Below are 26,875 nucleotides of genomic sequence, written 5' to 3' on the forward strand. Positions count from 1 at the left end.
AAAGGCAGGGTAAACACAGGTGCAAGCAAGTCAAGTCAAGTCAAGTCAAGTCAAGTTTATTTGTATAGCCCTAGCCCAGAGGGCTTCACAGAGAATATGTCTAGCTAATTCTAGCTGACACAACAGTAGCAAATTACAGAATAAAGATAACACATTGAACAATTGATAGAGAAATATAGAAAATATAGAAATATAGGATAGAGCAGAGGAGAGAGCAGGAGAAGGGAGGAGAGCAGGGGGCATGTGAGAGAGTGATGGGGTGGGGAGGGAATGGGAAATGTTGGAGAGTATTCACCTTATGTTCAGACCTTACAGTGGGCCAAATTCTTCCGGGTCCTATTAACACTTCCGGCGGTCACGGCGCCAAATATGAAAGAACGTCATGAAGAAGAGAGTTGTTTTTGTAGTGGACAGCGGAGGGTGTAAAACAAAGAACGTAGCCTACTACTTTGAGCTCGGTACACAGCAAGCAAGCGGAGTATCCACTGTTAGCCAGGTCGGATAGCGTTATCGTCGACAATGACGAGCACTTTCTTGTAAAACATACCTGGACTCCAACAAAGAAAGCTTCAGAAGGTTTTCTGTCCTCTGAGCGCAGCTCGAGCCACTTACGTCTATAAGACCCGCAGACGTTAACGTAATTCCCTGGAATGCGAGAATTAACGAGCCAGTTACATGGCGTTGCATTCTTAGACATTGCCATTTGCTTTTATTTGGTATGTTACATACAATTGGCTAAACTATTAGTTAATTCAGAGTTAGATTATATTGGAGCAGCCAGCCATTTTCTTTTCTTTCTTTTTTTTGCCGGAAGTCGTCGAACGACCACACAACCAGGTCAAATGGGCGTGGCTACATAAGGTGAATAGGAGGTAGGGAAGGGGGGAAGAGGAGAGAGCAGGAGAGGGGAGGGGAGGGGGGAGGGTTTCCATCTTCCATGATTGGAAGTTGGACACCCTCATTAGTGTTTTGCTTGCACCGGTGTTTATCCTGCCTTTTCGACACAAAATGGCCCCCGTGAAAAGGGTCTATTGGCCTTTTTTTATATATATCTCAGATACGGTCCATTCTTTTTTTTTTTGCACATTAATCAACATGTAAAATGCAGACTTTCCGTAAATCCGCAGCTCTGCAGAGTTTGCCCGAGGGGATTTCCCACAGTTCTTAGGTTGTGATGCTACATTTGGGTTACCGTGGTTACTAGGGGGGTTCCCCTAGTGTGAAAGAAACGGTAAACACGATGGAAGGAGCCAATGTTACCGCTACCAAAAAGAAGTTCACATCTGTATACTTTTTTTTTTTTCTGTTTTTTTTTGTCTTGAGAAGGGATGGGGGGAATGGGGTGAGGGGTGGGAGGAAGGTGGCTGGAGCGGGTATATACTGTTTGCAAAATAATCTATTATACTGTCACTGTTACAATCATTTGCAAACTACTTTCCAGAACTACTATGAGGAACAGCATGGATAGACTCTTCTCACGGGGCCATTTTGTGTCGAAAAGGCAGGGTAAACACAGGTGCAAGCAAAACACTAATGAGGGTTTCCAAATTCCAATCATGGAAATCATGGAAATTCCAATCATGGAAGTTGGAAACCCTCATTAGTGTTTTGCTTGCACCTGTGTTTATGCTGCCTTTTCGACACAAAATGGCCCCCGTGGAAAGGGTGTATAGTGCTGAGAAAGAACTCTACCAATCAACATCATCATTGGTAAGTAGCAAATGAGCTAGACTTTAAAAAATGTGAACTATCCCTTTAAGGGTCCTTGATATGAAAAGGGTTGAGAATCACTGGAGCGCCTCCTCTGTATGGGTTCCTTCCATGTGTGTGTGTGTGTGTCTGTGTGTGTGTGTGTGTGTGTGTGTGTGTGTGTGTGTGCGTGTGCACGTGTGCGTGCGTGTCTGTGTGTGTGTGCGCGCGCGCGCGTGCGTGCGTGTGTGTGTGTGTGTATGTGTGCGCGTGCGTGCGTGCGTGCCTGTGTGTGTGTGTGTGTGTGTGTGTGTGTGTGTGTGTGTGTGTCTGTGTGTGTGTGTAGGTGTGTGAGTGTGTGTGTGCGCGTGCGTGCGTGTGTGTGTGTGTGTCCTCCTCCCTGCATGTGATGCAGTGCTGATGGAATCCCAGTATCGCTGTGGGGTCCTGGGGGCTCCACACGGAGAGCTGAATGGTATTTTCCAAGCTGCCCCCAGCACTCGTTACTGAAGGGAAGCCCCACGTAATGGGGAACACCTCATAAAAAAAGAGGTTGGCCGTTTCCCTGTGGTGTCACTGGGGGTGAGGGGGAGGAGGGGGGGTGTGACGAAATGGAGTTCTACATTTTTGGGGTTGATCTAACCCTAGCCTAGGGCCAGTTTGCATATAAAGCTCAGCTGTGCAATCTCGTACAATCTCAACGTCAATTTGAAACAAAATGTCGCTAGAACGTGGGGGCATTTACCCTACGTCTCTGCAAACCCACAATCTCAACGTGAATCTGAAACAATACGGATTACGGTTCATTTGAAAACCTTGTTGCCTTTCCAACATTAAATGCATATGGTTTTGGTTCTGTTTAGGCAAGTAAAACAACTTTGGTTATGTTTAGGCAAGTAAAACAACTTACCGGTACGTTTGAAATGAAGACTTTGGGAATGCTGTGAGTGGGACTTGAACAGCGCCCTCAGGTGTGAAAGGCAAGTGTTTACACCCTCCATCCACCCCAATTACAATGCCTTTGCTGGCCATATACTGTAACTGGCCTATAACGTTTGATATAGAAATTTGATATGCAATGTATTTTTGGTTCAGCAATCAGCAACGTATTTTAGGTTCAGAAACATGATATTGTTTCAGAAAGGTGATCCTCGTGCTTCCTTCCCTCAGCTCGAGGCGAGAAGACCTCACCAGGACCTTTGCCACCTCACTCCGCATGGGTCACACCTGTTCCGCAGGTGGGTCCCAAGTGAGCCATCAGCTATCAACCACCAGGTGGCTCCCACCTGAGCGAGCGGCTATCAGCCACCAGCAAGCTCTTCCAAAATAAATAAATAAATAAATGGACTTGGTCCGTTGTAGAACTGAACGCTACAGAAAAAGTGTGATCCCCACCACATGATCAGACTTTTAAACAAGTAACCACTGTCATGGCTTTGTGTTCTACTTTGTCACGTTGTGTGCTGTTAATCCGTCTTAAATACTGTATGTCTTTTTTTTATAGCTGTAATTCTGTATTGCATGTTTTAACTATTTTGTGTTGCATTTTTAGATTTACACTTTGTAAAATGTACTCACAATTCAACGTCTTGTTGCCACATGCACATTTTTACTTTTGGGCTAAAAAAAACAAAACAAAAAACAAATAAACGATTTACTGTTCCACATGTGGATTGCAGAAACATTTAATTCTGGCGGACCAGGGAAATCTTTTGAAGGCTCCTATACAGTAGAACCATTTGAGTATGATACCATGCAGGACCTTTGTAAAAGGGTTCTTTATGGCACCAAAAAGAGTTCTGCTATTGTACAAATCTAACGGACTATTTTATACTGCTGTAGTTGTTCTCAACGTGGGGTTCGGGGACCACCAAGGGTCCTGGAGGGTGTTCCAGGGGGTCCCCAATCAATGTGTAAAGAAAGGTCCTTCATAATAAAGGTTGAGCATCACTGTTATAAATAAGCCTTTTTGTTGAAAGGGTTAGCAGACGCGGTAGCAGAAGCTATATAGCTCGTGGGCTTTAGCCTCCTTGCTAGAGGGTTCACCTCCCATGCTGGAGGTTCAGCTGTGGGGGGACTACACATTGCAGATTACATCGGTGGTCCGTCCTTACAGTTAGGACTTTGGGTATTAGTCATCCAAGACATTGTAAAGATTTGTATTCAAGTAATTGTTTTTGTTGATGTTTTATTTTCAGGTGTTGATATCATTGGTATGGGGGCAATATGTGCCCATACTGTACCAACGATACGTGTCGAAAGTATGATACACAGAGTTGTAGTGAAAAGGTTATTCCTGGCGTGTGATTAATTGATTGATTTTGCAGAGCTGTCTGCAGTAAGCCTTCCTTCCTCACACATCGACTATGGCCGGCCCAGGTATCTGCTCCACAAACTGATGAATGTACAATAGCCTTTAGATCCTAAATTACTCTTGCAAGTGTCAGGCCCAGCCTTCAGCTCATAAACCATGTGAGCCCAGCCCCCGCAGCCCGCCAAAGGAGAGCGCATCTATCTCTATTTCCGCTGATCTTTGCCTGCGTCTGAAAAATGTATTGCATTTGCATACGTTCGGCTCGGTAGATAATCTATTATTAAACTCCAAGTTAAATTACCTGGTTTTAATAAGCCTTGCAACCTGTCATTCACATTCATCATATGAGAAAAGTGCAGATCGCAAGCCAGATTATGAAAGTGTCACTGTCAATCAAGTTCATTATTTTTTCTATTAATATCTTCTTCTTTTTTAGGTTTTGTCCCAATTTATAAATTAGACCCATGCAGAGCCATTGGCCATGCACAAGATGCATTCTCATTATTCTGCTCAGTGCTCTACTGCCATCTAGTGGAGTTTAGCAGTACCGATCAAAAGTCACCGTCACACTTATATTGTGATGTGATTGCAGTCAGTAATTCCCTCAGGGTATCACTGTACATATCATCATCCATCTTTTTAAAAGACTTTAATGACATTCAGAAAAATTGTCATGCATTTTAAAGGCAAGTCTTCTGCAAAGAAAAGAAAACAAAATTGTGGTGGTTTTATCTTGTTTCCAGACATATCAAGCTTATTTCATCATATTTTTAGTCGAATTATCTAACTGCACTGGCAGATAATATTGCTGGTTTCAGTAAATGTCAGTTGATTCATGCCAATATGACTTCTTTCAAGAAACCAGAAAGCATACGGGGAAAAATTCTTTAAACAAGAACCTTTTTCCAAGACAATTTCACTTAAAGGAACACTCTGCCCATTTTCAACCAGCTTTGTATCATTAGAACATCAATAGTATATCAGAAAACTGTAAACTGTTTTGAAGTCTGTCATTTAATTTGACAGTTATTGAGTGTTAAAGTGTGGACCAGTGACATCACTGGTCCACACTAACTCAAATTAATAACTCATTAACTCATCAACTCTCAATAACTGTCGAACTAGATGAATGATGAATAGTTTGACAGTTATTGAGAGTTGATTTGAGTTAATGAGTTATTCATTTGAGTTAGTATGGACCAGTGATGTCACTGGTCCACACTTTAACACTCAATAACTGTCAAATTAAATGACAGACTTCAAAACCGTTTACAGTTTTCTGATATACTACTGATGTTCTAATGATACAAAGCTGGTTGAAAATGGGCGGAGTGTTCCTTTAAACAAAGTTGTCCTGAAATAAGTACAAATACATTCTCTACATTTGTTGAAACCAGTCAAATGATGTGCCGGTGCAATAATCGTTTCATTTGACTAATACAGCAGTTGGCTATAATACAGTTTGAATAAAAGCTGAAAACATTGTGGCTCATGTGGTCCCGGCCAGCACTGAGGTGGACAGACTCAGTTGCAGAGGTCGGTGGTCCCGGGGCGGCCGGATGTGGACAGACTCAGTTGCAGAGGTCGGTGGAGCAGCATTGGGCCGCCACATTAGGCATATTCATGTAGCCCTGGCACACCCCCATGTTCATGCACTGACGGAAGGAATTGTCTGGAGGAATGAAGAACAAGGGACAGGGTCAGATTATGTGTAAGGTTTAACATAGTGTCTTGAAATCAGAGAAGGGAAGTCAGTATACTCCATTACTGTACTTAAGTAGGATTTACAGGTATCTGTATTAATACTTTACAGAGTATTTATTTTTCTGACAACTTTTTACTTTTACTCCATATATACATTATAATACAAATATCTGTAATTTCTACTCGTTATGTCAAAACAGGCTAGTTACTTTAGTTTTAATGCAGGACAGACAAAAACAATGTAACATTGTTTGTTTGTCTCTCTTGTCTCACACTCTCCCAGCGTTCAAGCATGATGTGCACCTTTTTTCTGGAAAAACCATATCACACAAATTATTCATCAAAGGATATAATCTTTATAGGCTACATCTTAAAACATGTTTGGTGGGGATCTTTTTAAGTTTAATAGTCGTTGAATGGTATTAATAAGGCGTGAGTTTCAGTTAGCTTCGCACATAAACAGCTGGTAGAAATACTTTTATACTTTATTACATTTCAGAGCCTGTACTTTTTTTTAAAACTCTTACTGGAGTAAACAAGTTGAATCAATACTTCTAACTTTTAACTTTTTTTTTATACAACTGTACTTCCCTTTAAAGGTCCCATTCCGTGCAAAAGCTGTTTTTACTTGTAAATGCATATGCTGTCATCCCTCCCTGTAATGAGTGGTCACAACCTCAGAACTGCCACAGTTGGATTTGTCCCTATCCAGCTTCCCCCTGCAGTCTCCTTCAAGCCACGCCCCCTAACGCTGTGTTCCCCAGACGGGTTAATGTGACGTCAGTTTGGTCCTCAGGCATACTGCGCGCGGTCTCTCTCACACAAGCTACCTGCACCATTTTGTCTATAGCCACAAAATTAACACTTCTAGCTGGAGCGACGTCAACTGTACGTGATCCAGCAACTGCGGAGGTGCATTCGGTAAGTCTAGGCATTTTGAGATGTCCTCTTTAGCGTAGCAACCGTTAAATTAGCGATAGCTCGTTGCTAACGTTAGTTGTGGACACAACCTAGCGTGCTGGTCCACAGACGCTAATCTGATTAGCCGCTGTGAGCCTGGGGCGGGCTCTCCCTCAGCGGCCAATGGGAACTGTTCTGAATATATTATAGAAACAGACCATTCTTGGGACGCAACGAGATGAGGAAGTGACAACTCCGTCAGAACAAACAGGGTTGCTATATTTTCGACAAATTAATCCAGAATCATGTTTTATGGACCAGAGACACACGTTTTTAAGAGGTTACAGCTGCACGAATTGGGACCTTTAAGTAAAGAATGTGTGTACTTTTCCCATCGCTGCTTGAAACGACACGTCCTCATACTGAAACGACAGAATAAGTCAATTTCCAATGACTCCCAAAAATACATGAGTGAAACGGTGGAGAATGGCCCAGTGGTGACCGTGGGGGAGGCTCGGTGCTAGCCACTTTTGTGCAGCGTGGCTGCATGGAGGTGCAAAGTAAAAAGGACTCCTGTTGAAAACAGTTACATTAGAGCCGGGCGGGCGGGGGCAAGCTCAGTGTTGGACAGATGAAGCCACGGACGTGATACTAAAATCTGTCGTCCCCTTGAATGGCACCAAAAGGGAGTCATTCCCCGTTAACCCCTGTGTTAACATGCCCGACTCTAGATAGTTCATTTCACCTTTCATAACAACTGTACGCGGAGTGCATTTTTATATAACTCACCCGTTTGCACAGTCTATGGCTGCAAACACGTCTGATTGTATGGAAGGAAATGGGAAAATCACCCGACTTCTCACTTGATTTATTACCTCAGTAAACATTTCTCTAATGACTTTATGGTCTCACTCCCTAGTTTCAAGTCTTCTCGTCCAAATGTGGTCACTTCTGGCTCCAAGGAAATCAATATGGCGACGGTCACAATCCGAAACTCGAGGCTTCAAATCGGAGGTCCAGAAACCAATGGGTGATGTCGCGGTGGCTATACGTCCATCTTGTTGTACAGTCTATGAGTGGCACGCAGTAATAGCATACAGTGTAGAGGCTGAGGCTGGAAATCTCAGCAATGGTCAATGCTTCTTATTCTAATTTCTCCACATGACCTGATTTATTGATGTTAAAATGCTATATAGCACATTTAAATTGATGTAATAATAGTATAGCCTGTCTGGGTTTAAACTCTGCAACTGTGAGTTAAAATTCTTTGAAAACTCAGTTACACGCTTCAAATACAGAGTGTGTATAATGTACTCTGATTTTTTGTGTGTGATCCCAGCACAAGGTGGTTGCATAGCATCACATAGTCAATCCAAGTGATCAAAACAGCACACTCTGCTCTGACCTCTGAATTCCCATCAAAATGAAATATGTTTAGATCATGAGCGCACCAACTCTGTTCAGTATTCCTGTCAGCTTGTCGTGAAATTAGCTCACATTTTGGACTGTCAGCAGAAAGGGTAAATGGTAAGAAAAAGGCCTGTGTGCATATCCCATTTTATGCACTTTCAGACAGAAATCATTCAATTCAGCTCACGTTAACATCTCCTTTTACTGTCATACAGTCTCACTCCTCTAAACCACAATAACAGCATATTCCCACCTTTTATATGGAGAAAAAAAAGACACATATCTGGTCGCCACTGCCCCCCCCCCCTTTCTCCATGCATATATAGAGTCACTGATAGTTCTGTTGATAGTCTGTTCTCCCTGCTACCCTCAGGGAGGAGATACAGGGTCCCAAGAGCACGCACAAATCGCTTGAGGGACAGTTTCTTCTCACAGGCCACGAGACTCCTTAACATATACAAATAGTGTAGTAGCCGTACTGTACCGCACTGTAGATGCCACCATTATGTATGACTAATGTTCAATAGTGTAGTCGCAGACTGTAGTTCAATCATGGAAGACCAAATAAGGCATTAATAGAGCACCCCATGCTGTCATAACCCTCAGCCCAAATGACGTCACTAAATGACGTCACCATCTCCGACGTCACCTTCTCCATGACGTCCCAAATGACATCAGTTATGACATCATAAATGACATCATAAATGACATCAGTTATGACATCATAAATGCCCTTCTCCCAAATGACATCAGTTATGACATCATAAATGACATCAGTTATGACATCATAAATGCCCTTCTCCTGGTACTATATAAAGCCCCCATCACCACAGCTTAAATCACACTTGTGCAGTCATCACTCACCTTGTGTCAGCATCACGCATTCATCCAGCATCTCCAGAGCAAAAAGCTTCATTCAGTCCAGCACCATGTCCGAGTCCGAAAACGAGCAGCAAAGTTTCAGCTCCACCGTGGACGCTTTCCTCCAGAGCACATTCAACGCCCCGGCCAGCCTCGGGCAAATCCCCAATCCCCAGGCTCCATCTCCGGGCGTCACAGGCGTCTCATGGGACGCTCCCCTCACCAGGGGCCGCGGCCGCAAAAGAAGATCCAACGTCAAGGAGGTCCTCGTCTCGCCTGGATCTCAGTCCGCACAGCACTCCGGAGGCCGCGGCCGCGGCAAAAGAGCCCAGAAGTCCACCTCCCCCGGATCTCAGTCCGCACAGCACTCCGGAGGCCGTGGCCGCAGCAAAAGAGCCCAGAAGTCCACCTCCAAGAAAGGCCCAGCGAAGCGCACCACGACCGCCGGCTCCTCGGCGGACGCGCCAAGGCTCCAGCCCCTCCAGGCCTCCAAGATCCCTGGTCGGGTCCCTCATCGACATCGATGCCCGGCCGAAGACGCTCGCGAGCCCCACGCTCCCCACGGCAGCAGCCCAAACAGCCCTGCCCCAGGTTTCAGGTCGTATCCCACCTTTTCAGCCGGCATCTCTTCCGGCGGCCGCACTCATTGCAGGCCGGGTGCCAATCCCCGAGCAACTCTGCCCTGTTGCATACGGCCGCTTCCCTCTCCCGCGTCCGGTCGGGTATTATCAAACATGCATTTAGTCCCTGGTTTCAGTCAACGTTGCGGCATTGCTGCTGCACTCATTTCAGGCCGGGTGCCAATCCCTTAGCATACGGCATACGGCATACGGCCGCTTCCCTCTCCCGTGTCCATTCGGGTTTTAACAACATGCCTCTAGTCCCAGTTTCCAGTCAACCTTTTCTTTTTCATAGCATGGTTCCTCTCTTACGCATCCAATCCATCGATCCAATCCCAGTCATTTAGATAAAGTATAACCCTTGTAAACTTTTCCGGCCATGCTGAGTAGCGCGCTAGCTACCTGGCTAGCCACCGGCCTTCCATGCTATACTGCGCATGCGCGTGGCTGGTCTAGCGTTGCCAAAGATGCGCATTGCAAATGCAAGATGCGACACTATCGTCTCCCGTCGCATGCTTCAGGCAAAATGGCGATAATCATCAGTTCTGCTGTTGCCGTCCTTCAAAATATAAGAAAATGTATAGCTCAGCGCTAGAGCGGACTGGCTTGAATGTGGGAAAGCGGGGTTCGAATCCCGTGTGCGCGCTGATATTTTAATTTAAGATCCTGGTGAAATATGGTCTAAATCTGAAAGTTCAATAAACGTCTGCAAATAGTGGGTGAAAAAACTTTCACTTTCAAATTTAAACGTCTTTTCAACCGAAAAATGCTCGCGGGTGGTTCTGGCTTCAGCATATGCTTGAATTAAGTTCTAGAGGTGAATGGTTGCAGAAAAGAGGCACCATGAGTTCCCTACTTTCTCCCAGTAGGGAATCGATCTTCCTCTACGAGATTTACTCTGGTATTGCAAATGCATACGAAGCTTCAGTCTCGATCATAAACAAAAGGTGCTCCTCCCAGTCCACCACGGCTTTAATGTGCAGTGCAGCATCACCCGGCTTTCCGTTATGCATAACTCGTCAGGTCAGCAGAGCTCATTCCCCGGTCACGGCGCAGTAGATTCAGCAGAGCACATCCCTGGTCACAGCACAGTGGCTACAGCAGAGCATATCCCGGCAGCGTTGCCAGACGTACGATAATTATCGTACCTGTACGATAATTTTGACCTCTGTACGATGTACGATCAATAATCCCCAAATCCCCCAAACGTACGAGAATCTCATCATTTCGTGACACTTAGACGAATCCTACGTCTATCACTCTATCTGTTTATACAATCATCTCTTCAAACAAACATATTTGCAGCTAATACGTGCAGGGTGTTTTGTTGTTGTTGCAACGCAGGCTGAGACCACAGTGTTGAAAAATCATGCCAAGTCCAAAAAGTAGCCTGTGATCAGTGCAGCCCCCCGACATAGGCGCGCCGAAGGCACGCGCGCTGGGGAGGGGGCGTACGATAATTTCACTCCAAAAATGATAATTTTGACCCTCTGGTACGATAATTCAACATTTGCCATCTGGCAACACTGTATCCCGGTCACAGCAGTGGCTCAGCAGAGCATATCCCTGGGCACAGCTCAGTGGCTTCAGCAGAGCTCCTCCCCGGTCACAGCACAGTGGCTTCAGCAAAGCATATCCCTGGTCACAGCACAGTGGTTTCAGCAGAGCTCCTCCCTGGTCACAGCACAGTGGCTTCAGCAAAGCATATCCCCGGTCACAGCACAGTGGCTTCAGCAGAGCTCCTCCCTGGTCACAGCACAGTGGCTCCAGCAAAGCATATAGCCGGGCACAGCACAGTGGCTTCAGCAAAAGTATACCCCCTGGGCACACCTCTTAGAAAATTGGAACGGAATCTCATTTTTCTACGACGAAATCGTCTCGTCTGCCGACGACTTAAAACTTTCTACAGATGCAGCACATTCACTGCTCCCCCTCCCGCTGGACGTCAAAACTAATCAAAAAGGTCATGGCACGAAAACCGCGTGTCTCCACAGCCAGTCTCTGCCTCAACTGAACTAAGTCCACCGTACAACAGCTCAGCCGAGGGTGCGGGTGCAACTCTCCCGAAGTGACAGTACACGACTGTCAAAACAAATGAAAAAGGCCCATAATAGACATACTGTAGACACGCAACTTAAAGTCAAATCCAAGGGGAAAACATACTTATTAACAATGGTCAGCCCACCTTTAATATTCCAAATGTCAAAATGCACAAATCAGAACGTGCATCTATTAGGAATAGAACGGATAGATAGGAAAACTATGAGAAAAATATCAAGCCTATCTTTGCCTCATACAATTTGGGATAAAGTAAGTGCACAACTAAAGAATATAACATTATGTCTACTCATTTTTAGACATTTTCATGCCATAATAATATAATGCTAAAGGTTAAATATTGCATCTTTAAGCCATTGCTGGCTATGCTCATGCAGGTTGTTGCGACCTTGGTCATTACTGACCTTAAAAAATGCAGGTCATCGCTGACCTTTTTCTTTTGGGGGGGGGGTGGTCCCCTCCCGGGGGGGTCCTCCCTTCAACAACTGGGCTGCTGTCCTCATCAGCCATGCGTCCCTCCCGGGGGGGTCCTCCCTTCAACAACTGGGCTGCTGTCCTCATCAGCCATGCGTCCTACATCCATCCAGAGCAAGCTGCTATATCATCAGCCCAAAGATGCCTCCTTCCATGATTAGTAGGAAGTATTAATGCATTTCGTTGGTGGCGGTCTTCTCTCCCAATCCCCGTTTGGTGCCCATGCCCGGGCAATTTGCATATAACCCCATAAGTGTCCTTGCCATTGCTTAACCTCAGTCAGCCCACGTCCTGACAATTTGCACAACCCATCATCCCTGCATTCTGCTTAAACATCAGTCAGCCCATGTCCTGACAAGTCAGCCCCCGTCCTGACAATTTGCTCAACCCATTATCTCTGCATTCTGCTTAAACCTGTCAGCCCACGTCCCGAGAAGTCAGTCCACATCCTGACAACTTGCTCAACCCATTATCCCTGCATCCTGCTTAAACTTCAGTCAGCCCACGTCCTGACAAGTCAGCCAATGTCCCGACAATCTGCATAACCCATCATTCCGGCATTTGCATAAACCTCAATCAGCCCTTGGCCCCCTTTTCCTCATCTCTCCCCATCATCACATGACAGGATCCTGGTTCATCCTTCACTTCAAGACCACACTCCAGAAATGCAACATTCCTGCAGAGAACTATTCCAGTCACTCCTTCAGGATCGGAGCAGCCACATCAGCAGCCATGCAGGGGGCGTCCTCCGCCTCCCTTCAACAACTGGGGCGCTGGTCCTCATCCGCCTATGCATCTTTCATTCGACCAGAGCAAGACACCATATTATCAGCCCAAAGATCCCTCCTTCCATGACTAAAGAGGCAACAAGCACTTCGTTGGTGGTGATCAAACTCTCCTTTTCCTCATCAATGCGCCCATGCCCGGGCTATCCACATCCACGCCCTTGCAACCCCGCTTTGCCTTAAAAAACCCCGGTCAGCCCCTCATCTCCCGACATGCCTAAATTCTCCCCCCGTCAGCCCACGACCTGACTAAAGCATACCCCAGGCGAGCTCCATGACCCCCGTTTTCACTCTCCCAGTTCCTGAAATAACTTTAAATTCCTTTGGGGGATGTCCTATCTCATACAGCACTGACGCCCCTCTCTCATAAGCAAGAGGAGCGTCACATCATGGAGTCATACGCCATACTCAAACTGTCTATTCTGATTCAATAAAGTTTGTTAAAATTATATTACGAGTCTCTCATGATTGAAGTGTAGTCGCAGACTGTAGTTCAATCATGGAAGACCAAATAAGGCATTAATAGAGCACCCCATGCTGTCATAACCCTCAGCCCAAATGACGTCACTAAATGACGTCACCATCTCCGACGTCACCTTCTCCATGACGTCCCAAATGACATCAGTTATGACATCATAAATGACATCATAAATGACATCAGTTATGACATCATAAATGCCCTTCTCCCAAATGACATCAGTTATGACATCATAAATGACATCAGTTATGACATCATAAATGCCCTTCTCCTGGTACTATATAAAGCCCCCATCACCACAGCTTAAATCACACTTGTGCAGTCATCACTCACCTTGTGTCAGCATCACGCATTCATCCAGCATCTCCAGAGCAAAAAGCTTCATCCCACCACCTCCCCAGATCACCACCAATGTCATGACTCCTGTTGGAAACAAATCCCCTTAGGGGGGATGTCCTATCTCATACAGCACTGACGCCCCTCTCTCATAAGCAAGAGGAGCGTCACATCATGGAGTCATACGCCTATACGCTATTTGCACCTAACAGAATGTTCTTATGTTTAATTATGTTTAAAGTATGTTCATGCCATTTGCACTATGGGCAGTGAATACGCCACTGTCTGTGGCGTGTCTTACTGCTCTATTGCCCGTTGCCTCTTGTTTTTTATTTATATATCTTTTATTTTTATTTTTTGCACTATGTTGTAACGGAGCCTACAGCACAAGAATTTCACACGTGATACTTGTACTACGGAGTGACAATAAAAATCTTGAATCTTGAATCTTGAATCTTGAATCTTGATAGAACGTTTGCTAGACTCACGCAGCGGGTACAGGAACAGGACGCTGGCACAGGCGTTATCAGTCCGTGAGCAGGTCTGGACGCTGGTGGGGCTGCAGATGTCATCGCCCTTGGAGAAACAATAGTTGCACTTCAGCGCCTCGCCTGGGAACAACATGACAGAGGTTAGATTAGATCAGGGGTTCTCAAAGTCTGAGACTGTAGGCCTCCCCTCAGGCCAAGCTTGGAAACCCCCCCCCCCCCCCCCCCCGCCCCGCCCCCAATTAGTTTACTTGTTTAGATTCGCATGATTATGTGATTTGATTCGGGAAAACACTCAACAATTAGGCCAAGATAGCTTTGTATTGCTGTTTGACTTCAGACTACACCAAATACAGAAAACAGGTCTGTCTGTGAAGGCATTGATTTGTTTCTGAATCCTCATCTCTGAACTATCTCTTTAACCAAATCACACACATTTAGGCTATTCTATGTGATCAGTTTTGATAACTAAAGTATTTTTTTCCACTTCCATTCACTGAGCCTCCCCTGAAACTGTTTGGAGCCCCCTGGGGAGGCCTGCCATCCCTCTTTGAAAACCTGTGGATCAGATCACACTCCCCACATGCGTCATAACACTTTGTTTGATGGTGCATGTGTAAAATATACTTTGAAATACTTTGAATAATAATTTGTGTCTGATATGGTTTCGCCACAAAAAAAGTAAAGTGATCCTGTTAAAATCATTAGAATTACATCTTCTCTTCTTCTCCCTCATTAGAAATTCCAGAATCTGGGAATATGCAAATATATTTGATCTCAAAAGTGTTCCTGCTGGACACAAGATGCCTCTTATACTTAAGTGAGGTCCATTCTCAGTGTATATGTGCACTTGTGTGTGCGTGTGTTGTATAAGTTGAATATTGGACCAGAATTGGCTTCCAAACTATTTGTGATGTCACAAATGATGCTCGTAGGCCCGCCCCTAAACATGTGATTTTCAAAGAGCTCAGAGAAACTTTCCACTTGCAGCAGAAGAATGGGAAAACAGCCTATAGTGTCAAACTCCGCACAGACATCATTCTGCACAGTGAAGCTCAAACATCCAAGAAAAACAGATTTTTGCCTTTAGAAAAATGGGGGAATGTGGCAAATCTTTTAAATATAATGCATGTGGCCATGCAATTGTAGCCATGCAAATAGTCAAATTGAAACATTTAAAGTTGAATATCAGCACAAAACATTAGTTGTTGTCAGTGTTGGGCAAGTTACTTTCAAAATGTAATATACTACATATTACTAGTTACTTTCATTTGAAAGTAATACGTTACTTTACAATATTACTTTCTGTGTAGAGTAACTCGTTACTTATTACACTACTTTTGCATTACTTTTACCAAAACAACAGCAGCAGCAGAATGACATCACCGCCCCGGAACATCCGCAACATAATTTCAACCGCCTTGAAGTCAGTGTAAACAATCCAAAATTCTAAATGTTATTCTTTTCCTTTGTTATTGTCATCTATAGTGGTTATTTGCATAAAAACACATAGTTTGATTAGGAAATGATTGTATCTTTTTTAAATACCGGTATGTGCTTTGATTTAATAAAATGTAACTCAATTTGTAACTTGAGTTACTTGACAAAGTAACTGGTATAATATTACTGAAATCCTATAAGTAAGTTGTATTACTGAGTTACTGCTAAAAGTAATATATTACGTGTAATATGTTACTTTTGTAATGAGTTACCCCCAACACTGGTTGTTGTCAGCTTCAATACGAAATACAGCCTTCGAAAATCCACACGGGTCAATCAGGGAGAGGCAGAGGAGCGCACCCACCTTGACACAGAGTCAGCAGGACAAGGATGGTACAAGCTGCAGCTCGCATGATTCAGTCTGCAAATTCAACCAGAGAAGAAAGGATGAGTTAAAGGGACACTGTGAACTGTGGGATATCGTAGCCATTATACCATTGGTCATCTTAGCCGAAGAACACAGACACCAAAATCACTGATCTGCCAGGTAGATCATTGGCTCTGGTGCTCCAAGATAACACTTTAGCGTACACTATACACTATGTTGAGTGATAGTAGGCTATTAGCAAGCATTATCTCAAAAGTGAGATAGGGGATTTGTTTCATAGGGGATTTAGGGCCTAACCCTACCGATAACTTAAATATCCTATTGATAACATTATGTAGACGAATATAGACGACATTATGTAGACGAATATATATATATATATATATATATATATATATATATATATATATATATATATATATATATATATATATATATATATATATATATACAGTGTATATATATATATAATTCGTCTACATAATGTTAACATAATGTCTTGACTCCTGAAGAATTCCCTACGAGGGGGATTCTCTATCCTAGTCTGAGCAGATGCCCTCCTCTCTCACCACAAGAAGAGAGGCATCTTACCACGGAGTCATTACGCCAAAGAATTAGTTGCCATGCTGCCATGCCATAGATGCCTTGCCTTAGAATTAGTTGCCATGCCATTTGTGAATAAAGCTTGCTTGTTAAATTTTACCCACTGGTCCCTCATGATTGAAACGGGGATTATTACAATATATACAACATAGAGAGATAGAGAGATAGATTTATAGAGATAGACACTGTAGGTAGGTAGATAGATAGATAGATAGATAGATAGATAGATAGATAGATAGATAGATAGATAGATAGATAGATAGATAGATAGATATAGATAGAATATTATCAATGTTTAATGTTATCAAAAGCACCTTTAAAACATTTCATAAGCTTGAAAACAACTGCACTGTAAATGCACAAGTTCATGTACAGTAACAAGTTATATTACATTAAACATGCTAGCCTACCTTTCGAGATGGTCTGTCCAAAATGTTTGCCTCTTCTCTCACCAAAGACGTGTTGGTTTGAACCTGCTGCCTCGACAATACTGTGGTCCATCACATCACCTCCAGAGACCAAGTGATAAACATTGGCCAGGACCAATTGCAACATAATGTGAGGTCTCCAGACCATAGTTCAAGCAGAAGGCCACTCACGCGTAATCCGATCTCAACGTGGTCAAAAAATCCTAGTATGACGTCTGCTATGACGTCAAACATGACGTCAGTTAATCCTCATATATATAGCAAGGGTCCTACGTCACCTCTCTCTCTCTGGCCGACCATAGCAGCAGCAGCCCACGGCAGTCCATCTCCCTTGAAGCCGGCCCCGAAGCGTTGTTTTGCCCCACCCACCTCCCCAGTCCACCACCAACGAGTCTTGACTCCTGATCCCCCACGGGGGGGGGATCTCCTAGCCCATGCAGGCGCCCTCCTCTGCCTCAAGAGCAGCGCCACTGGCCAATGGAGAGCCCATGCAGGCGCCCTCCTCTGCCTCAAGAGCAGCGCCACTGGCCAATGGAGTCAAGCGCCAAAGCATTTGCCATGCACGCCGATTGCTAAATAAAGTTTGTCTAATCCTACCAACTGGCCTCTCCTGATTGAAGTGCTTTCCTGCAGTGACTCAGTAACCCGACGTTGCCAAATGGATGTGTTTGTTTCACTTCTGTTTCACAAACACCCATGATCGCTCTACAAATATAGAGGCTGAAAGAATACATAAATGTGACATTGCGGTTGTTCCTTTTTTATGGGTTAGGGTTACTGTAGTATAACTCATTTGTTTTCAACTCAAGTACCAAATCGGTGGGATTTACTGCATCAGACAATCTGTTCTACTCCAAACTCGTTAAAAGCCCCAATATGTAACTTTTAATAGCTTTTAAATCATTGTGATGATGACATACTGACTTCTAATGACATCGGCGACTAACGGTAACTTGTCCACTGACTGCGCGCATGCCTGCAGGCAATTCCCCCGTTACCAAATGTGACACTAGTTGTGTTTCCATTACCCTCAGAAATGCGCAAAATCTATATATCGCAATAGAAATTGGGTAATGGAAACACGTGAATTTCGAAAAACCTCCCAAATATCGCAAAAAGTTTTTTCGCTCTCATGAGGTGGTTTTTCAGACGTGTCGATATAGCAGTTTATCGCAAAAGTGTAATGGAAACACATTTTTCGCATTTGCACGTCATGTGACCCATATTATCCCTTGGAAAAGGAGCGGAAAATAAGTTTGGTAAGTAAGGTTCGATAGCCGTGTCAAAACCTCCGCAGCAAGTGGAAAACTTTGAAGCAACGCTACCTAGCAGAAAGACGAGTGTTGTGCAAAAGCGTAGCCGGGCAAATTAGATAATGTTTAATGGCAGAAATCGGTCCATGGTGACAGCAGGCTGCCTGTGTGCGCGCATTTGGCACAGCGGCGAGATGAGAGGATGAAAAGCACACACTAGTGCGGTGGTGCTGTCTGAAGTGAATACAGTGACTGTGAGTAGGCTAATACATTGCACACGTTTCAGGTGCAATTATAGAACCAAATCAGCCTTTTCCCCCCTCCATCTCTAAATCGGACCAGTTGTAGGCTATTAGGCTACCTTTTTTCCTCTGCCTGTCGCGCTGACTGCATTCACGCAGCCAGCAACATTTTGCGACTCATTTTCTTTTGAATTGATAATCAGGCTCGTTTATATGCATTGTAACTTCATGTTGGGATTTCCATTGACCATTGGTTGGATTTGAGCATGCAGGGGACGGGATATGGGGCAGATCCCCGTGCGTAATCACTGTGGCAGCTGCTGCAACGGGGAATCACTCAAACGCAACTTCAATGGAAACGCCTACAAGTCGCAATTGTACATTGTCGAAGTTGTAGAAATATCGCAATTCTTTTGCGAAAAACTGTAATGGAAACACAGCTACTGATTGCTCATGTGGATCTGCCCCATATCCCTTCCTGTTAATTGATAAAGACTTGTTTTTCTGTTTGTTTGTTTTTTTGTTTTTTGTAATAGGACGAATCAGCGTGACATCACAAACCTCCGGAAATGCGGAACCCTACAGCAGTTAACTATATGAGTTGTGCCAAACAAACTTTAATATCTCAAAAACTATACGAGGGATCAGCCAAGCAGCATTTTGGTAAACAAACCGCGTCACTGGGTGGCAACGGCAATGGAACCCTATGGAGCCCAAGTGGCGCGAGGCGTGAGTGTCTGACTCTAGCCAGTTAACTCTGTTTACATTTTAAAAACTGGGACAGTTCACACAACTTCAACACGACATGCATATATTATACATCAAACTCTTGAGCTACTTCTGCTCTCACTCGGAATGTCAAAATATAAGCGATGTGATGTATAGTTTTTGAGATATTAACATTTGTTTGGCACAACTCATATTATTAACTGCTGCTAACCTGAAACTTGCGGTTAGCAACATGTCTCAGGCAGCAGAACGAGCAAGTGAATGGCTGTGGATAAGGAGGAAACATGCTAGCTGGGGAGCTCGCTAAGGTCAGATTGATTGTTTGTTGTTGGTCATGATTAACGGTCCGCATCAACAGGGCTGAATCATTGACGGTGGTGGTGTAGTTAGGGATTGTTTGTTGTTGGTCATGATTAACGGTCCGCATCAACAGGGCTGAATCATTGACAGTGGTGGTGTAGTTAGGGATTGTTTGTTGTTGGTCATGATTAACGGTCCGCATCAACAGGGCTGAATCATTGACGGTGGTGGTGTAGTCAGGAATGTCATACCGAACCGACCTGGATAGCTAGGCTTAGATAGTGAGGTGGTAGCATGGAGGGGGGTGTTTCCAGGACGCTGGATTACACCGTTAAACCTTCTTGGATCAACCTTGTCCAACTTCAACAGGTGTCGTGGGCCTAACTTAACGAAACGTCGGTGAAGGAAGGTGCCCACTTGAAAACCCCAATGACATGCTTCATACTGCTGTTGGCTAGGGTAGGTAACTGGTGATTTGTGTCTTGTTTATTAGTTTGTTAGCCTGTTAGCTTGTTTTATTCTGGATTGGGCTTCTAAATGTGTTTTTCCTCGGATTTTGGCACAAGGGATAGTAACATCTTGTCCTGTGTATTAATTAATGCTGCGGGTTCCGCATTTCTGGGTGTCAAGTGACGTCACGCTTATTCGTCCTATACATCACATCGCTTATATTTTGACATTCTGGGTGAGAGCAGAAGTAGCTCAAGATTCTGATGTATAATATATGTATGTCGTATTAAAGTTATGTGAACTGTCGCAGTTTTTAAAATGCAGTGAATTCAGTAAACAGCGCAGCCTGCTAGCGCGAGACACTCAAGGCTGGCTCCATAGGGTCCCATTATAAAGCGTACATTTTAATCTTTCCAACAGTGTATACAACTCAAAATGCGTTTCGGGGCCAGTGTGACTGATTTTGATAGAGCAGGTCACAAATATAATTGAATAATTTCCTTCCACATAAAAATCATAATTTGCCATGCCCACCTGTCTAATTGTCATTTTCCCCCTGGTGTGGGGAATACAGTAATCTGACTTTATAATGGAAAACAGAAAATAAAGGATTTGAGATACAAATGTAATTACTAGGTTATTACATTAATATAAGTAAGGAAATATACTCTTCTGGTTGTATGCATGTGATTATTGTCATTTTTAATAGCATTGTCAATGGGTTTTTAAAAACATATTGCAATGGGAGGCCATGGACAAAGGCTAATGCTATTTGGGGGGCCTTGGCAGGGAAACATTTGGGAACCCCTGGAGTAAAACACCAAAGAGGCACCGACTACTGACAGAAATAACCCTGATGAAAGCACTATAGCTGAAACATTGGTTCATAAAAAATACATGTGGAGTGTGAGACATTTTATTTTCTATACTTTATTTGAATTGCCAACCATATCAATACACTTTTGATAGAAGCACAATTCATGGCATTATGTCCAAACACATTTTAATCGCAGATATTTGGGTTGCAGAGCTCCGGATCTTCATCTCAGTTGCAGAGGTCAGAGGAACAGGTGAAGACTTGAATGTTGGAGGTAGCACGGAGGATGAAGGCATCTGATTCCTTCATACACCTCTTGAAGTACGAGACAGCTGCAGAATAGAGGAGAAAAGTTGAGGAGAGATGCTGTGAAAGAGATCTGATAAACTGACTCTTATTGGGCGTGAAAGACAATGGCTATGAGGTTAACGATCAGGTTGTCTGCTTTCATTCAAGTTTGAACAGCAGTTTCCATTCTATTTAAGTCATATGATTCATACAGACAATAGTGATTCAGGTCATGGAAGCCAGTGATGTCATTCATGCAGCACAGACTGTTTACAGTTTTAGCACAAACTTTACGGTTTTAGGATACGTGTGGATAGTGAGCTATGTGTGAGATCATGTGCAAAATAAATCAGCCTTGTTTTTAGGTGAAGTTCTCCTTTGAGTTACAAGGACTGAAGTAACAAGGACACACACACACACACACACACACACAGACAGACACACACACACACAATCTCTCTCTCTCTCTCTCTCTCTCTCACACACACACACACACACACACACACACACACACACACAGAGTTTGTGCTGTACATACGGAGGGGAGGTTTGAACAGGACACTGGCACAGACGTTGTGACTTCTGCAGGTTTCCACAGTTTTAGTGCAGCTGCCACCTGGTCTACTGGGAACACAGCGGTAACACCTCAGAGCCTCTCCTGGAAAGCAAACAAAGACATCTACTGATACAACTGCCGTTTGACTGATACGGGTTTTCCAAACTCTGGTATTTTTGGATTGTGATGATATTCAAGATCTTTAAATTTCACAATATCAGCCCCAATACAACATTAAGCCAAATAAGCTACAGTACTTATCTAAATGCAACACAACACCTAAACCATTAATTCTATTACATTTTTGTCCTTTGAACACAAATCATACACATGATCTGAGCCTATCGTTTTCAACATGAGCTCTCCCAAAAGCTAGAATGCATAACAAGACAATCCTTATAGCAGACTCACCACTGCTGACGCAGACAATCAGGAGGACAAGAGCAACATGAGAGGCCTTCATTTTTCCTGGAGAACTGATCTGCAGACTGCAGTTAGATGGGATTTGGGATGAACAGATGAGTTCGTTAAAGTGCTGCCTGCAGAATACCAAGGTTAATTGAAAAATATTGCAGTTGATCAGAAGTGATCTACCGATTGCATCCAAAAAGATCTGATGTTGACAGAGGATCTAGTAAAAATTCAAGAGGAAAAAGGATTCAAATAAAAATAGTAGGCCTACGTACGGTCATCACCTGTTTGTTTCCTTTAGTATTTTGAATCTCTGGTGGGCAGCAAGTGCCTTATATTTCGTAGTTCATTCATTGAAACTCTATCCCAAGGTACCAAATAATGGAAATCCCACATTTACCACAGCCAGCTGGCTCACTTCCTTGTGCTACTCTGGTTGCACAAGAGATTGCACAATAGCAAAGTTACAGTATTGTGAAATTGAAGCCACGTCTGGCACCGAACTGCATCCAAACGTGTTCAAAGCTATTGGTGACCTTGCATTTCTGAGACGATTTTACTGAATGAATGAATGAATGAATGAATGAATAAATGTATTTGATCAATCAAAAAATACAGTTACATCACAAGCATACAGTAGCCTACAAAATAATTCATCAGGATGACACAAATACGTCATCAAATTTATTTCCATGATCCCGGTTGTTTGGTGGTGTATTTTCTATTTCCCGTAGATAACTGTCAAAACTTGTGATGTAATTACAGATGTTTCCAGCGGGAAAACAAAGGGGTTTGAAAGCAGACGTTGTTGTTGTTGTTGTTGTTGTTGTTGTTGTTGTTTTTTCAGTAATCGGTAAACATCAGGTTTTGGTGTCAGTCCCTCAGCTTCTTTCTGGAGCCGCTATATTGCACCAGGAGACGTTTAACGATCGTACAGGGAGAAATCCATTGTAGAGTCGAGAACAATTTCCCCACTAACATGTTTTATAAATGAATTGAAGGGGGCAGAGTGGGATCATCTCCCTGGTTATGAATAGTGATATTCCTATGATTAGGAAGGATGAGGGTGAATTTAGACGGACTAGATTTGTGTCAATGAATCTCCTCTAAACGAGTTGACTCAAGAGGCACTGATGCATAGAGAAGAAACTGTGACCACTTTTGACTTTTTGACCTGTAGCCTGTACCACAAAACAAGATTACTGGCTTAGCGAGGTCACTTCAGGTTTAACCCTACTTTTGCCGTACCACGACGCTAGTTAACTTCATATCGAGATAGATAGCAACTTATGGCATAGCAACTTATGCCCTACGGCTGATGTCCTGATGGTGCATGGTGTTACGACTGTGGTCGTAATTTAGGGTTATTTTTCATTATTTGTTTGCCATTTCCCTCATTTGTTTTATTTTCCCTCCTGATGGCCTGATTGACTGTGTGAGTGGCTGAGTGGGTTCCAGGTGTGTGTGTGTGTGTGTGTGTGTGTGTGTGTGTGTGTGTGTGTGAGTGCTTGAGAGATTGTGTCAGGAGCCAGCGGGTGATTGGCTGGTTTTGGGGAGGCCCAGGCTTTAAAAGAGAGTGGAGGGCAGACGCTGGTGCGCAGGGCAGGGGCCATCTATCTTCCCCCTCTTCTCCCAACCAGCCACACTTCAGACCTGTTGTTTGCTTTGTCAGTGGAGCTGAAGGAGTAGGCTGCCATTTCTGTTTAACCCCCTTCTTCTCCTGTTTTGTTAGATAGGAAGGTAAGGCGCTGTCTTTTGGTTTTCCTTATTTTTGGATAGGTAAGATTTAAAATCTTAGGGAGTATTTTTTGGCACAGGCCTACTCTGAAGCTAAACCTCCAACTTTAGCAGATCAGCTGTTACATCTTATTTGTTATCTGGAATTCAGAACTCTTGTTAAAGATCATCTCTCTATTTAAAACTCAGGTAACACTTTATAATAACTACACTATTAAGCATTAGTTAAGTATTAGTAAATACTTAACTCACCATTTATAAAGCATTGTTCAAACATTACTAAGCATTAGTAAGTAATTCATAAACACAGTTATGAATGTTTTATTCCTGATTAATAAGCTAATTTATAATTTATTTAACAACTATTTAATATTATTTATAAATGCTTTGGAAGGCATAGTTTGTCCTCACTTTAGATTAGCTCTAACACCTACTATACCTTAACTAAAAATTAATAACTACCTTAAATACATGGGGCATGCCTAAATAGGGGTGGCCCTGGCCACACCCTGAAATCTGATTGGCCACCGCAATTGCCACCCCAAAATCCTGAGGGTGCCAGTCTCAGCATTTTTCAAAGCCTTTGCTTAATTACATTGAAAATAAAAATAAAAAATTGTATGCAAATGCATACCTGCCACGTTTGAAAAATGCTACCTTATCTCTAAAGGGGAGACTCATAGGAGAATCCATTCTCATTCAGATGTCTCGAGGTGAGAGGTCAAGGGACCCCTTTGAAAATGACCATGCCAGTTTAGCCTAGATTTGCAGTGTTATTTAACGCCCTTGCCGACTATGCATGCATATCAACCTTGCATGACAGAGTTGATACCAGTTGATGTCCTAGGTCTTCTAGTTTCATGATGTCAGGCTCTTCATGTAAAAATGAGCCCCCTCCAGCCTCTGAAAGACAGTGATGTCAGCCACGGATGCAGGGACCCAGCGCCCTCAGGATTTTGGGGTGGCCAATCAGATTTCAGGGTGTGGCACTGAAAGTATTTTTTGCGTGAGATAATCTAAAGTGAAGACTATCTATGCCTTACAAAACAATGCTATTAAATACAATTGTTAAATAAATTAGCATATTAATCAGGAATAAAGCTTTTATAACTGTTTATGAATTACTTACAAATGCTTAGTAGTGTGCTTTATAAATGATGAATTAAGTATTTGTTAATACTTAACTAATGCTTAATAGTGTATAGTTATTATAAAGTGTTACCAAAACAGATTAATATTTAATCCTTTGTCAATAAATCCATCATTTTTCTTGCCATAAAAAAACATTTGTTTTTGTGGCTGTTTTGGGACTTGGGGAAGATGGGCTCTTTTCATGTTGCATCAGGGTACCCCTAGACCGGGACGTAACAATGGTCCCTTTTAAATAAACATAACAAAAAAAAGTAAGGGAGTGTGAGACATATTGTGAGACTTTACTTTATTTGAATGGCAAACCATGTCAATGAATTTTGATGCGGGATACATGGCATAATTTCCAAACACCAATTCATCACAGATACACAGATTGTGGAGATCAAAATGTGCAGTTGCAGTAGTCAAGGTAACAAGTGTAGATATCAATCCAGGGCTGGTAGAAGAGAAATTTTCTGATTGCTGATTCTGTCAGGCACCTCGCAAAAAATGAACCTGCAGTATTGGGAAGAAAAGTAATCACAACACAATCTGACAAACAGACTCATAGAGCTAATCCACCGGACACACAAATGTGGTGCCATTCCTCCCATCGTATGCATGTCGCATAAGATGACAAATCAGTGTTCTTTAACCTTTAAACACGACAACATTTTCGCCAATTTGCCATCTTCTCAATAAGACGAGAAGATATGATGCCCTTCTCTTCTGTGTGTGCGGTATAATTAAGCAATAGATCACAACAGGCCGTGGTGGTATATGCTCATTATACCACACCTAAGGGTCGTGCTTCGAAAACAGGAGTTGTCTGTCAAGGCAAGTACATGCACCGCTCAACTTCCGCCCACTGCAAACACTGCGTGAAAGTTTGAGGCCAGACGGTCTGGTAGAACGAAATAGAATGTGAGTTCACGTGACCGGCTGGTTTACCAGGCTATTTCCGGTATGTATTTGCTTCGTAAATTACGATGTCTCGTAATTTATTATTTCATAAGGTGTCGAATGCACGAGTCACAAAGAGTACATGAGAGCATTGTGGTGCTGTTGGAATGTGCATTTGGTGAATTAACTGTAGGCTAGCCCGTTCCGCTGCAGACTACCAGTCATTTGTGCTAAGCTAACGAGTAGGAGGTAGTAGTAGGTACTAGTAGCACGCAACTAATTTGACCTACCTTGAACCTAACCATAGCCTACTCCCAATTCATATTCATCAAACATAAACCCTAAAACTACAATTCTAATCCTAGCTCCTAAGGAAGTGTGGGCCAGCAAAAGGTCCTCACTCTGGATGATTTCTTCACCTTTTTGGTCCTCACAAGAACAGAAACACTAGAACACAGACACACACACAATGTTAGTGCTGTACATACGGTAGGTACTGTAGGGATTGATGCCAACAGCACAGGCACTCTGGCGCCAGCAGGTTTCCATCTTGATATCGCAGGGGCTGCTGCCACAGCGGCAGCATATCAGAGCCTGTCCTGGAAAATAAATACATCTAATGATGATGATGAAATAATAACAATCATATAATAACAACAATAACAATAATAATAATAATAGTTATTGCTGTTGTTGTTACCTTTAGTTATAACACCCTATTCAAAAGAGTTCTAGTGAGGACAGTAAGGGAATGCAGTTGAAATAAAATTAAAAATAATTTGCATGAATAAATGGATCCGACAGCTAATACTGGCCACTAATCTGAAAACCGCACCAAGCCATGCAAAGTCTTCAAAGTCTTTTGGGTTTTTGGTTGAGGCAGGGAAACGGCATTGCAGAAGTCAATGTGCGATTAAATAAAACCACATGTGGTGTATCTGTATCAAAACTGTGACAAGAATTCAGGATTGCAATGTTTCTGGAGATGGATAGGCTTTGGTCCAAGGTGCAGGTTGATTAACCCTACAGTAGATGCAACGCAACACCTCTTACATTGCTTTCCTATTCAGTTTTACATTTCA

General features: G+C 43.2%; 1 protein-coding gene and 1 long non-coding RNA gene across 2 annotated transcripts; both read right to left on the bottom strand.

Moving 5' to 3' along the window:
* Positions 1–4,664: 4,664 nt before the first annotated feature.
* Positions 4,665–17,237, bottom strand: LOC310772622 (uncharacterized protein). The gene is made up of 4 exons (XM_083632469.1): positions 16,959–17,237; positions 15,922–15,978; positions 14,118–14,240; positions 4,665–5,675 (listed from the first exon to the last, which is right to left on the bottom strand). The coding sequence occupies exons 2-4, from the start codon at positions 15,968–15,970 to the stop codon at positions 5,575–5,577; spliced, it is 273 nt and encodes a 90-aa protein (XP_083488595.1). The 5' UTR covers positions 15,971–15,978; positions 16,959–17,237; the 3' UTR covers positions 4,665–5,574.
* A 3,746-nt stretch (positions 17,238–20,983) lies between these two features.
* LOC310773474 lies at positions 20,984–22,301 on the bottom strand. The gene is made up of 3 exons (XR_014552536.1): positions 22,023–22,301; positions 21,594–21,713; positions 20,984–21,099 (listed from the first exon to the last, which is right to left on the bottom strand). It is a non-coding gene; the product is annotated as an uncharacterized lncRNA (long non-coding RNA).
* Between the last annotated feature and the right edge of the window lie 4,574 nt (positions 22,302–26,875).

This window comes from Poromitra crassiceps (genome assembly GCF_964638095.1).
Source record: "Poromitra crassiceps genome assembly, chromosome: 3".
NCBI lineage: Eukaryota > Metazoa > Chordata > Actinopteri > Beryciformes > Melamphaidae > Poromitra > Poromitra crassiceps.

Bases quoted from the DNA above. Each gene is read 5' to 3' on its own strand.
- LOC310772622 (XM_083632469.1), bottom strand. From the start codon at position 15,970: ATGCGAGCTGCAGCTTGTACCATCCTTGTCCTGCTGACTCTGTGTCAA. The intron at 14,241-15,921 runs GTGGGTGCGCTC...TGTTGTTCCCAG, and splicing joins CCTGCTGACTCTGTGTCAAG to GCGAGGCGCTGAAGTGCAAC. The intron at 5,676-14,117 runs GTGAGTCTAGCA...TCATTCCTCCAG, and splicing joins CCTGTTCCTGTACCCGCTGC to ACAATTCCTTCCGTCAGTGC.